Source organism: Hippocampus zosterae, chromosome 4, assembly GCF_025434085.1.
Source record: "Hippocampus zosterae strain Florida chromosome 4, ASM2543408v3, whole genome shotgun sequence".
Classification (NCBI taxonomy): Eukaryota; Metazoa; Chordata; class Actinopteri; order Syngnathiformes; family Syngnathidae; genus Hippocampus; species Hippocampus zosterae.
In genome coordinates, this window is record NC_067454.1 from 13,121,734 (window position 1) to 13,134,553 (window position 12,820).

A 12,820-nucleotide genomic window follows, 5' to 3' on the forward strand; every position below is an offset into this window, starting at 1 on the left:
TGACATCTGAATGAATCGTGTTTAAAAAAAATGCTGATTCATTTTGCGGTCGTTTCCATGCCCTTACATCAACAGATTAAATTTAAAAACAGCTCATAATCGCCTTTTATGTCACATGGCTTTTAATTTTATCTTTGTGCACCTTATAACTTGGCAAAGGATTGGTTCCATTCCAGCCCGCTGGCTAAAGGAGAGGCTTGATGATGCAAGTATATTAATTATTAGGCAGTTTTTCCCCTAACGTGTAATGGGCCAAGGCGCATTTTACACGAGAAAATCACCGTAAACAACTAAGTAAAATGTCACAAAATGTAACTACTATATACTAAAATAAACATTCCATAATATAGTATTTAATTAAGGCGGCCTGGCTACTTAAGTGAGTCAAAAAGTCAATCTAAAAACATTTTTGTTTGTGACTATGATTTTTTTTAAGTAACTTGATTTGTACTGTAATAATAGCCTAAGATGCGTCTGCGTGATGCATTTTGGGAACTTCAATACGACTAACTTGTGTTCAAGCATGTTGTATTTACACCGCGAGGAACACACGCTAACAAGTCACAAAGGGGGTGTGGGGGGAAATGCACTCTTTTTCATCCGGGGAATAGCGCGACCTCACGGGGGCGAAGTTAGCGGGCCGTGCGCCGCTCTGTTCGGACTGCCGTAGTCGGCCGCACCGCATCTGCTACGATGTGTGTCCGCCGCTCCACGAAGCTCCGCTGGGGAAGTGAGCCGTTCACCGGATGATGGACAGGAACTACCCGAGCTCCAGCTTTGCGGACGCGCTGGCTCCGGCAGCACAGCCCGCAGCTTCTTGGGCCTATGGCCGCGGCTCGGCTACCATCAAGCCGAGGTAGGTGATGGATGGAGGGAGGCGGGGAGGGTGGGTCACCTTACCAAGGAAATGTCGGTGATGGAGGGCCTACCTCTGCTCTTGAGGCAGTACAATGTATTGAATGGCGTCTTGGCGAAAAACAGAACAGCATTAATTAAAAGAATTCAAACATCGTGTACCAACTTTTGGCTAAGTTGTGAGCATGTTTCTTATTGGTTATGAATGCGTTCTACAGTGCTAGTTTATACTAGCACCGCGTCTACTCTTCGTGCTTGCGGGCAGTTTTTGGTAAACTATTTTTTGGTATACATACTGTATGTTGTGCTGTATCTTAAATTTCTGTGGTATTGACCAACTATATATTTTTTTCTCCACTCACAATTCAGTGACATCTCTGAACAGTCACAACAATAAGACTTGAATTTAGCTTCAGTCCCTAAGGGAGCAATAGTGCGATGTGCCTTAAATTGACATACATCATTTATTTATGCATATAAAACAGTTAGTCGCAAGTTACTTAAAACGTAATTACTGAAGCACAGTGGAGAAGCGAGCTGACTAACACGCTAAAGTTAGCGAACTCATTGCAACTTCGTCACCGGTAATAGGAAACATACTTGGTGACTTAAGTGTTGGTGGGTGTTGTAAATAACTCAGTTCTCCAGTGACACTTTCGTGATTTGGCTCTATGCATCTCAAAAGAAACAAAGTGAGGAAAGTCATAATCATGAATTAAATAAATCCAATAGGGCTGTCGCAGAACTTGGCTTAATGTACTCGTTGCCATTTAACTTTGATGCTGCAGTTGATAAGGTGATGAAATCCTCAGGAAGACAAAGTTACTCCCATCAGCAGGGGATACACAAACTGTTGACTGTTGCATCTGATTAGATTATCTGTGAGGAAAGGTCAACTGAGATGGATACGTTTTAAGCGATCTATTTATATGAAAGGTATCTGCTTAAAACCCTCATGGCGGTAGCTTTTTTTTTTAATATAAGATGGTGAGATGCTTGCGTCATACTTTGCAGTGCTGTACCAGAAAGAGACAACTCCCATGGAGACGAATGAGTTGATAAATAAGTCATCAAATTCAAGTGCCGAGAGGAATCTTGGACTAAAAACCACACCAGACCGTGACAATTGTCTGATGAAAGTGTTTGAACAATCGAGACATAATACTGTATTTACACGATATGTTGAATGAAATTTGATCTTGTAGCAAACAGTACAGCACTGATCATTTGCAATATTTTTCATAATACATATTTCTTTCTTTCAACTTCAGTAAATAAAGATGTATTTTAACTCTTGATTTTTCGGCAATTCCTGCACAGGGTGGAAACAGGTGTCATTTAATTGTGTTTTTTGTGCATTCGGTTCCAGTTATGGTGCAGCACAACTTGATGCAGGGCCCCTTCAGCGGCAGAGCTACACTTCAGTGCAGCAGCTCCCCACCTACACTACAGCACATCTTGCTGCCCCTACAGGTGATTGTGAAGCATTTCGTTTTGATATTGACTCTTCTCATGTGCTGGAATAGAGGTTAGAAATTCAATGAAACCTAAGAGCACACAATCCACTGTGTGACATCATGCAAGATCACAGCTTGACCTCTGAAATTTTGTGCAAATGTTTGCCTATTTTCGTTTGTTTGTTTTTTTCCAAATTCTGAATGATTTTGGAGGTTATACTTGGTTGAGCTTTGAGAGTGCATTGTTATTTTCAAAATAAGTCATTAGCATTGTCCTAATTTCCCCTCATCTTTCTCTTGTTGACTTGCAGGAGCACTTGACACAAACATTAATACTTCGGAGAATTCAATCATGAGCTTCCTTTCAGCCATGGAGACAAGAAGTCCCGGTAGTGTCTCGCTAGTTCCTCCTTTTCGACCACCATCATGGACTGCAGGTGGAAACACATTTTCCCTTCTCAGAACGATGTTGTCATCCGTAATAAACTACGAGAGCAACAAATGTTATATTCGACCACAAATGTAAACGATTGCCTTCAGACTGCTGATACTATGAATGTGTGCTATGCAGGTCCCAACTCATCCAGCACAGAGCTATACCTGACTGGTGCTTTGCCTTCTACCGCCACATTTCCATCTCCAGCTGCTTTGTCAAGCTATCAACACAGCGATCCATATACTTCCAAGAGTTATTCCACCAACTCTTCCATGGCTCTCCAGGATCCAGCCCTCAGCACTTCCACCAATAGTCTGTTGTCTCATCACGACTCCCTCCTGCAAGTCAAACCGAGCCAAACCGTGCTTCCAGCTGCCCTGGCTTTCAGCCTTTCTGGACCTGTTTTGGCCTCAACTCTGCCAGTCCAGTCCTCCACATACCGCTCAGCTCAGGAGTCAGCCCCCCACCTCCTACAACCACAGTTCAGCCTTCTGCCATCAGCCCTTCCTGCTCCTCATAGTGCCTCACAATCCTGTGGGACCACCGTTTTCTCAGGATCCGTCGAGAGAGCGCTTCAGCGAGAATGTAGCGTGATCAAACACCACCAAAGGCCTTCTGCGAGCCACACAGCCTCAGAGCAAATACCAAATGCTGAGGACTCCTTACAGGGCTACTACGGCTCTGGTAGTGAGGGAGGCTTATCCTACCGACACGACCAACCCCGCGAGACCCCGGAATCTTGCAGCCCTTCCACAGAAAAAGATTCATCTCACAGGGTCAATGGTGCCCTGCAACAAAAAGCGGACCCAGACACTCAAAGCTATTCGTGCACCACAGTGCCGACAACGAAAGAGTATTCCTCCAAATTAGCTTCTGCAGCCAATGAGGAGAACCGCAGACTTCCTCAGAACCTAGCATCACAGTCCCCTGAGAGTTTTTCCAACCCTGGGCAAAAGCAGAACTCTGTGATTGGCAACCAACTATCCAGCCTTATGTCCAGCACTCTGTCCCAAACCTATATCACAACGCATACCCAGTCGCAGCCCTCTAATTCTTCATCAGCCAATTTGTCCTCCCTTTACAAAACACCACCTTCCCTATCGAGTCTCTCCGAATCTGGGGCATCTGCGAGTCAGGCTCTTGTTTACTCTTCAAGTGCAGGGCTGAACCAAGGACGGTATGGTGTCCAGGCTCAGGGTTTGTGTCACGGGACTCTCTCGGAGAGCTATCCCTCATCTCTTTCTCAGACTGACCTAAATGTGACTTATACGTCAGGATCACAGGAGCAGGCTTCAGTGACTCAGTCCCAGCACTATGCCACAGTACAACCCATGAATCCCTCTTACCAACCCACCTGTGGACAGAATTTGTCCACCTCTGCACAGGACTACACTCTGATGCAAGGCTCTGTGGGGAATAAAACACTTCCCGTCACCATTTCCCAGCAGGCAGCAGTGCAGACGAAGCAAATTTATGAGACTGTGTCTGCTGCCTACCCGCCAACTACCGAAACTTTGGGTAATGATATCAGCTCATCATTAAAGGACATCAAGCCAACATATGGCAAACCGACATTTGAAGAACTTCCTATCCAGGAGCTACAGGCTCTCCAACAAGCACCCATGGAGGGCTCAGTTGCAAACGGCACCACGGCAGCTCCCGACAATGTCATCTACGTTGTTTCAAAAACGGACGACCTCCACAAAACGCAAAGCGTCATCAGAGACGCTTCGCATTCTCATGACCATCTTACACAGTTGCACACAGCACAAATAAGGATGAGCTCCCTAAGTCAACAGCACAGTCACCTCAGTTGTCTCAATGGACAGGAAAATGCCAATCCAAAAACAACCAACTCCAGTATTATATCTTCACATGTACTTCTTAGCCCGGAACCACTTAAACAGGATCCTGTCCTCATCAAATCATCCGAGGCGCAACAACAAAACCAGCAGGACCACACCCACTTTATCAGTGTCCCGAGTGCTCAGGTTCTCTTGGAGCCGAATCAGATGATTTTTCTTCAGCAGCCCCTTGTGCACAATACCCAGATGTCCTCAAAGTTCATATCAGTGCAGGGTCTTCAATCAGCCCAGGGCTTGGGCCCTCTTAATATCCAGTACCTTCAGATGGATCGAGAACTCCTGTGTCCCAATGTCACCGAAAGCCAAAGTCAGCTGGCCGCAGTCGTGTCCGAGCAGAGCTCAGGTTGCTCCGAATCTTCTAAAGACCACTACAGCCAGTCAGGTGTTCACCAGTCAAATGATGCTAAGAACCACTTTGCTCTTAACTCCCTTTGCTTCTCGGATTCCATGTTACTCGCCGACGAGAGAAATATTTTATCAAACGTCGACGATATCCTGGCTGCTACTGTGGCCGCTTGTGGCGTCACCCCGCAAGACTTTGTCAAAGCTACGTCCTCCACAGAAGTTCAAATGTCTGCGATGGCAAGTCCCGTTGATTCCAAGAATCCCTTTCAGACGGTTGGTACAACGCAAATGTCACCGAGTTTCTCGATAGCTCAGCAGAAGATCCTCACAGACACTAACTCTCACACCGTGGCCATGACACTAAATCGTGCACAGATCTCCACGGACCGCCAAGGACAGCCCGTTCACCACTGCAACAGTTCTGATCTCAACGCAGATGGGGATGGCGAGAGCTCTGAAAACGGCTATCCCTCAGCAGGACAATTTTATGACCCCTCAGATTTCCACAGCAGTATCAAAATGGATGCAACGTGTATTAAAACTGAGAACAACACCACAGAGTGCCAAAACATACAAGAGTTACCCAAAAAGGATGTCGACTCGAAGGCTCTAACAAGGCCAGAGGGTTCTGGAGAGGATAATGGCCCACTTAAACCAGCCAAGCGCACTGGGCAGGCAAAAGGGCCTAACTCCAAGGGCGGTGAGCCCAGCCCATCTCCTTCTCAAAGTGTCTATGACGGTTGTCCACAGCAGGAAAGGATCAGGCAGAAGATTCGGGAAGTGGAAGCCAAGCAACCAGAGGTGAAAACTGGTTTCATAGGCTCTTTTTTGGACTTCATCAAATCTGGCCCCAAACAGCAGTACTCCCCAAGTCCTTCAAGAACCGTTAGCCGCTCCAAAAAGCCTGCGACCAAACCACCACCGTTTGTTTTTCCTCCCAAAATTCAGTGTGTGCCAGCTTCTCTGAGTTCCCAGCCAAGTCAAGTCGTGAGCTCCCAGCAGAGACGCCTGGATGAAGAGCTGCAAAAGAACTTGGAGACATTGCCAACCTTTAGCTCAGATGAAGAAGAGCACACGGGAAGAAACCAGGCACTGAGGAACAGTATCAGCTCGGTGCTCTCTGCTCTTGATGAGCCTTCAGAACGGAAAGCCAAGCCAGGTATAGGAACACTATGCATGTATTTAAATGGAGGCCATTTTAGTTACTTGAAAGTCCTCTGTTCACCATGGCCATACTAAATCTATGGAAAAATATTATACATCAATCAAACATATTATTATGGTATTTGTTGTGAGCATTTGTGGGTTAGATGTTTCGGGGGGTTTTATAGCCGCTCCTCTGAGGTGTAAAATAGTTTTTAGAATCACATAGTGGGCTGGATGCTGTGTGGAGTTTGCATGTTCTTCTCTTGCCTGCGTGGTTTTTCTCCGGGTACTCCGGTTTCATCCCACATTCCAAAAACATGCACGGTGGTTTAATTGAACAATCGAAATTGTCCTTAGGTGTGATTGTGAGTGCGAATGGTTGTTTGTCTTCGTATGTGCTGCGATTGGATGCCAACCAGTTCGAAAACAACTGGGATAGGCTCCGGCATACCCGCAACCCTCGTGAGGTAAAGCGGATTGGAAAATGGACGGATGGATGTGTGGATTGATGGTGGGCTGGATCAAACATTCCTTCCGCCTTCATGTCCTCACCTAAACTAAAGACGGACTTTTGAAAACCTTCACTTCAATGACCAAAGGAATGTCTTATTTAATCTTCCTGCAGATAACCACGACCCCAGTATTGCGCCAAAACCAGTCCCTGTTCCCACAGTGCCACTCAGCATCACAGACAGCCGCTTGCCACTACTAACCACGGCTTCTCGAACGTCAACCACAGACACCACAGTAACGACATCTACGATCAAGCAGGAGCCCACCGCAACACCGCCTGGCCAGCTCGCTGTTCAGTTAGTAAGCGTGGCAATCGAGGGACTGACGGATGAGGAGCTGTCGGACAGTGGAGGGGAAGGAATGTATCGAGAAAGAGACGAGTTTGTTGTGAGGAATGAGGATATTGAGACCTTGAAGGTATACAAATAATTGCAAATGAAGCAGTGTTCCAGAAAGTACATTTGAATGCTACATAAGTGAATGCCCCAATTTCAAGAAATACCGTCTTTGACTTCTCTCAGTCTTTGAATAAATGCTGGATGTATGGTGTGATGTCACCAGGGGACAATGCGTGCAGGAAGTGAGCCTCCCGCCATCTGGAAAGTCCAGAAGGCTTTGCTGCAGAAATTTGTGCCTGAGTTAAGAGAAGGCAAGCGCGTCTTCTCTGCTACCAACAGTGTGAGTTAGCGTGCATTCCTCAAATAAGCGTCACATAAAATAAACACCATTTGTCATTGTCTTAGATTCGTATTTCTTGACCAACTCTATATTGATGACTAAAATGCTAAATCAGATTTATTTATTTATTTATTTATTTTAACCAGGCAATTTTTTTTTGATAATTTCCTCACTTTTTTCCACATGTGTATTGTACTGAATGTCAATTGGGTATAACTGTGTTCATCTTCGACTACACTTCTAGTTGAGTCTAATTCAACATGTTTTGTTTTCTTTGTGTAGTATCTTGGATACTTTGGTGATGCTAAAACGATGTACCAAAGGGTCTATGTGAAGTTTCTGGACACTGTTAACAAAAGGGAATATGTTCGAGTGTGCAGTCGGAAGCCACGCTGCAAGCCCATCAACTCACTAAGGTGTGTTGATACTGCCGACTTTGGAGGGTTGAGGTTAGTGTCTGGCTTGTCGGATGCGTGATGTCATCCTTTTTTCTGCTTCGCAGGGGCATTCAAGTGAAGACTTTGCTGGGCTTGACGGCCGGCACCGTCCCGTCGTCTCCAAGCCAAAAGCCTCGTCCCAAATTACTCAAGCCAAGGGCAGAGCCCCCACCCAAGAAGAGGAGAAAATGGAAGGAGGCGTTGTCACCCGTTGCCTCGGGATCATCCGCAGAAGAAGATGGTAAAGAATCATTTTCATTGTTCTCAGATAGGGAGGTTGAATCAGGATAGGACTGAGGTCCAAATTTGTTTCTTGCTTCCTTGTCTTGCTCTTGTAGAGTTAAACCCCCCTGTGGCTTTTGCTTCACGACTTCTCAACACACGAACTATGAAGGAGACTTTCAGGAGCTTTGTGGAGCTACTCATCAGCGTTGCCCTCAACGAAGATGTGATGACAGAACTTGAGCGAACCAGTGGTAAATTACCAAAAGACTCTTTTCAGATCAGTATAGGAACAGAGATGGTTTCCCTCCGGGGGTCTAATATCGCCTGTCCTGTCACGGCCACAGATGAGCTGCTGTTGCCACATCTGAGAAGGATGGAGGGCTTAATCTGTGATAACAGGAAACGTTTGCTTCACAAACTGCACATTGAGCAAGTCCTCAAGGTGGGTTTGTTCGATTGTTGCCATCTGGTGATACAGAGAAGCAGCTCCTCGTCGCTGCCAGGCTGTTTGCAGCAATATGCTGAGGGCAAATCCAAATTTAACTTGCCTGAAAATTGTGAAAATACATGCAAAACTATATTGAAAAAATCTGTGATATAGTGGTGACGAACGACGAACTGCAATGTAGCAGAATATCTTAATGTGATCACGTCTTCTATGTTTAGACAGCACTGGATAGATTCCCAGAAATTTCGGTGGTCACAGAGCTGAAAAACGATGGGGAAATTCCCACCTTCAAAGTGCGACTTGGTGGGATGGCTTACAACAAGAAGACCATGAAGCCTGACAAGATGTCGAAAGAAGTGTCACAAGTAGGAGACTTATATTTATTTTGTTACTCGAGAATAAAGAGTAAGCGTGAAGGGAGTGTATAGTGTTGTTGTTGTTGTTTTTTTTTGCCAAAATATCGTTTACAACAACAAAAACTGAAATCAGTCAAATCTGGTTCATTATATCTGGTCAAATTGTGCTTTTACCAGCGTCCAAAGACAGTCGGATGTCATTTTTTTTGGCAAACATTGAATTTGAACAGATGACTTGCAAAGAAGTTGCTGCATTGGGAGTGTAATGGAGTTATAAAGGTTGGGGAAAACTACCTGTTCCCCCATTGTAGGGCTGTTCACACGGCACACATTTGCTCCGCCGCTGCACCGATGTATTTTGTTGCGATATATTTTGCACCGCAGCAAATTGTGTGGAGCTCGGTCTACGTTCCTTCTGCTCGAGAGTGACCGCTCACGAAAACGTAAATCAACGATTACTTCAATCAACACTCAGAAAAGCAAACACTAATGCACCAAACAGAAAATCAAGAGAGGAAATCAAAAAATAAATTAAATGGGGGGTGAAAACACAACAAAGGAACAAACTACGCAAACAACTCCGAGACAGTCCAGTCTCTTACAAAAGGAAAAATGTTACCAGCCAAGTCTTGTGTCGTTATTAAACAAACACATGATGAAAGTCCGACAGAGCTCGAAAGCAACGCATTTTTGCCGTACGTTCTCTCCACAAGCATTTGCTCTGGAGCAAATTTAACCCAGTTGCGTTCACACGTGCAAATTTACATCGGTGCTGCTTCGCAAACGAGCATTTGCTCCGGAGCAAATTTTTAAACCACCTGCCTGAGGTGGATCAAATTTGGTCCGGTGTAAGCCTTTTTCCAGGGCTACGCCGGAGCTAATTTGCACGTGTGAACGCTCTACTGGGGCAGCCCCGAAGCACCGGACCAAATCTTGCCGTGTGAACAGCCCTTATTTGCGGTGAATACGTTTCAAGCCCTGCTGCAAACAATGAAAATTGTTATATATAGTGTATATAGCCGATATGTAGTCCAAAAAATAGTGTTACTTTTGTCTGAATGAAACTCACTTTATCAGAGTCCCTTGTCACCAGGATGCCACAAAATGGTGTCAAATCACGAAATGTCTCTGTCCTCAGCTCCTTTTGGCGCCCTTGTACGTGGCTGCGCTTTTAAAATCTGTCCAGCAGATGGTGCAATCCGCACATCATTTACCACATAATGTATTTTTTGCTTGTGCAGGAGTACACAGTGGAGCAACAGAAAACCCAGTGGTTCTCGCTGTACCACTCTCTCCAGCACTACAAGTACCACACATACCTCATGTGCAAGGATGAGGTGAGACGCTTGTTACTGCAGTCGATCACTGCTTTATTGTGGCCCTTCATTATCATCACAGTATTTGTTCTCTAGATCGCCACCCAGCGGGTGCAGGCGGGTGAGCTGGGGCAGGAGGAAACCGTGCAGAAGTGCCTGCGGAATGGAGCTTGGCTGGAGGGGCTCTTTGATCGTTTTGTGGAGCTGATAAATCAAGTGCAGCAGGTCTGCCGATGAACAGCCTCAGATTCCAAAAACCCTCATAGACTTGATGACTTGCCCTTAAACTACAAAAGGATCCTAGCAATATTGTGCCAATGAGGCAAAGATGTATGTTACACACGCCTATGGAACTGAGGCCTTAATATGAAGACTAATACAAACGAGTCTTAGCCTCCTGTGTCTTGACAGAAAGCACCAAGAGACGACAAGGGCTTTTGTTTTGGGAACTTTCTCCTCAATAAGCTCCTCCCAGTCTGTTTGTTACCACAGACCCTTTTTTTTATTGGTCACAATTATAGATTTATAGTTTCTATTTTTTTAGCCAGATTATTATTGACACTAGATAGAAACTAGATGGCTGACAGATCTAACAAGCTTTTGTCATGTGTTTCGATGAGTAGCTTCAAATACAGACAAGCTTATTGATTGTAATACAAAATATATATATTTAACCTTAGTTATATACTGTTTGTAAAACATCCCCTTTTTAAGTGTGCCAACTCACATGGTTATTCATGATATATAGTGTACATTTTGTATAAAAAAAATAATAAAGCAGGTGGAAGTATTGCTAACAAAATACTGTATCTACTATTCCGTTCAACATTTTGCTTATAAGAGTCATTTTTATGAATATTGTTTTTCTGAGGGTAAAGTACAGCTGTCTTTATACTCCTTTGCATAGCTCAGATTTTAATGATGAATAGATTTCTATTTTTCACAGAAGTAAATATTATTCTCTACTTTTTTCATTGTTTACCGACAACGGGCAATTTTTAAGGTCACTTTCATGCTCTCAAATATTCTTGGTCTTCCCAAGATGCTAATTGTTAATAAAGTGCCACGTGTATGACTTTTATTTTCTGTGTGAAAATTGTTGCCATACGGTAGGCTAAACCACCATCCCTGGTAAAACAAACATTTAGGGATATACCGGTAATTTAAAGATGCAGAGAGGTGAAGGAACATGATGTGAAAGTGCACGGACAACATCTCAAAATCACCAGAATTTATATGCCCGACTGTTTTTTTGTTTTTGACACTCGTGCCGCATTGTGGTTCGATCAAATGTTCCGCAATAAACACAAGCGTGATCAGAGTTTTTCCCTTGCAGTGAAAATAAGTGTCAATTGCCAGATGTGTGGGTGTGAGTTGCTGACTAACTTGTTCGTGATTGTCAAATTCAGTCCAGGTTGTTTGCGGCGCATGGTGTGCGGCTGGCTTCAGAAAATTAGTTTGTTGACTAAATGTCTACTCCATCCATCCATGCATGCATTTTTGACACCGCTTATACTGAACGGGGTAACATGGGATTTGCTGTAGTCTATCCCAGCTGACTTTGGGCGGAAAGCAGACTACACTTTGGCCAGGCACATATAGAGACAAACAGCCACCCATACCTGCATCCACACATTCACTGAGTGGGGAACCGATCCCACGCCGACCACTCACAAGTCAGGCGAGTGTAGAACTACACCGCCAGCAATTTAAATGTGTGCTCCTTTAACCCCTGGAGAACCCTCGGGGTCAAATTTGGCCCCTATAAATTCTGCTTCTCGAATGCGACCCTTATATCCTAAAGGGTCAAATTTGGCCCTAATCCTAAATTAGGATTAAAGCATTGAATATTTGAAAAAAAAAAGTATATTTTGGTGTTCAGTGAACATATAGCAGTCGTTTAATGTGTAATTCATCATTTTCCAAAGAAGAAAATGGTTCTTGGGTTCTCCAGGGTTAAAATCCTGATTTGAATGCACTGAATTCCAATTCATTTAAGTACATGTGTTTGTGACCCAGACCGGAGAGACATTCCGCAGCAACCTGGACTTGGATTCAAAGGGATGAAACACTTGAATGGGTTGAAGAGAGTAGGTTGCTGCTTGCTCTGTAAACAATCAATTTTGTATGCAGAGTAAAAACAGACCAAACTACATGTACATTAAATGTTTTTTTTCTTCTTTGAAGTATGGTTGTTATTGAGAAACACTGATGAACCAACGCCACCCAACATGATGCTCTCCCTTAGTGTTCTCATGATCAAACTATTCACTGTTGAATAAAACATGACAATCAGAGGGCTGCCATAACGCAAAATGACAGTCAGCTCTTTGAGAAACAAACGTGCATCTGTGCTTGATGTGAGGAGAGCCTCTGTCCTCCGGCGGGAGGCGGACTGCAGCCTACCAGTCCGCCATTCCGCTACTGGTCCAACTGGTTGAGACAGATGCTGGGACTTCTGCTGTCTACACAAATTGTAATGAGCTGCTTTGTTCCCAAAGTGGGAGAAGCGAGGGGTCGGGGGTCCCTATAGAGACGATGTGAAAAGGACCGTCTGGGAAAAGACGTCATCAGCTTAGTTATGTTCCACTGACATGTTCATTGCGTTTTAAAGGTCGGATTCAGGAGTTCGAACGTGCATTTCTGTTGCCAAACTCATCTACTGATGCAAAGGATCTCAACTGATCATTTTGTGCTGCATACTGTATCTGCCACGATACTCATTTGCCATTCTACAGTACGT

The 12,820-nt window shown here is 44.5% G+C and overlaps 1 protein-coding gene across 2 annotated transcripts; it reads left to right on the forward strand.

The window, feature by feature from the left end:
* The first annotated feature begins 534 nt into the window (after positions 1–534).
* qser1 (glutamine and serine rich 1) lies at positions 535–11,158 on the forward strand. Of its 2 annotated transcripts, XM_052063454.1 has the most exons (14): positions 535–855; positions 2,218–2,328; positions 2,624–2,697; positions 2,734–2,749; positions 2,884–6,117; positions 6,730–7,034; positions 7,179–7,295; positions 7,578–7,711; positions 7,798–7,973; positions 8,071–8,208; positions 8,302–8,399; positions 8,624–8,770; positions 10,003–10,098; positions 10,174–11,158. In XM_052063454.1, the coding sequence occupies exons 1-14, from the start codon at positions 747–749 to the stop codon at positions 10,312–10,314; spliced, it is 4,896 nt and encodes a 1,631-aa protein (XP_051919414.1). In that variant the 5' UTR covers positions 535–746; the 3' UTR covers positions 10,315–11,158. The 2 variants fall into 2 exon arrangements, with proteins under 2 accessions (XP_051919414.1, XP_051919413.1); XM_052063453.1 differs by having other exon boundaries at positions 536–855; positions 2,624–2,749.
* Positions 11,159–12,820: the final 1,662 nt, after the last annotated feature.

Coding starts and splice junctions, on each gene's coding strand:
- qser1 (XM_052063453.1), top strand. CDS start 747: ATGATGGACAGGAACTACCCGAGCTCCAGCTTTGCGGACGCGCTGGCT. Junction 6,118..6,729: donor AGAACGGAAAGCCAAGCCAG/GTATAGGAACAC, acceptor ATCTTCCTGCAG/ATAACCACGACCCCAGTATT. Junction 10,099..10,173: donor ACCTCATGTGCAAGGATGAG/GTGAGACGCTTG, acceptor TTTGTTCTCTAG/ATCGCCACCCAGCGGGTGCA.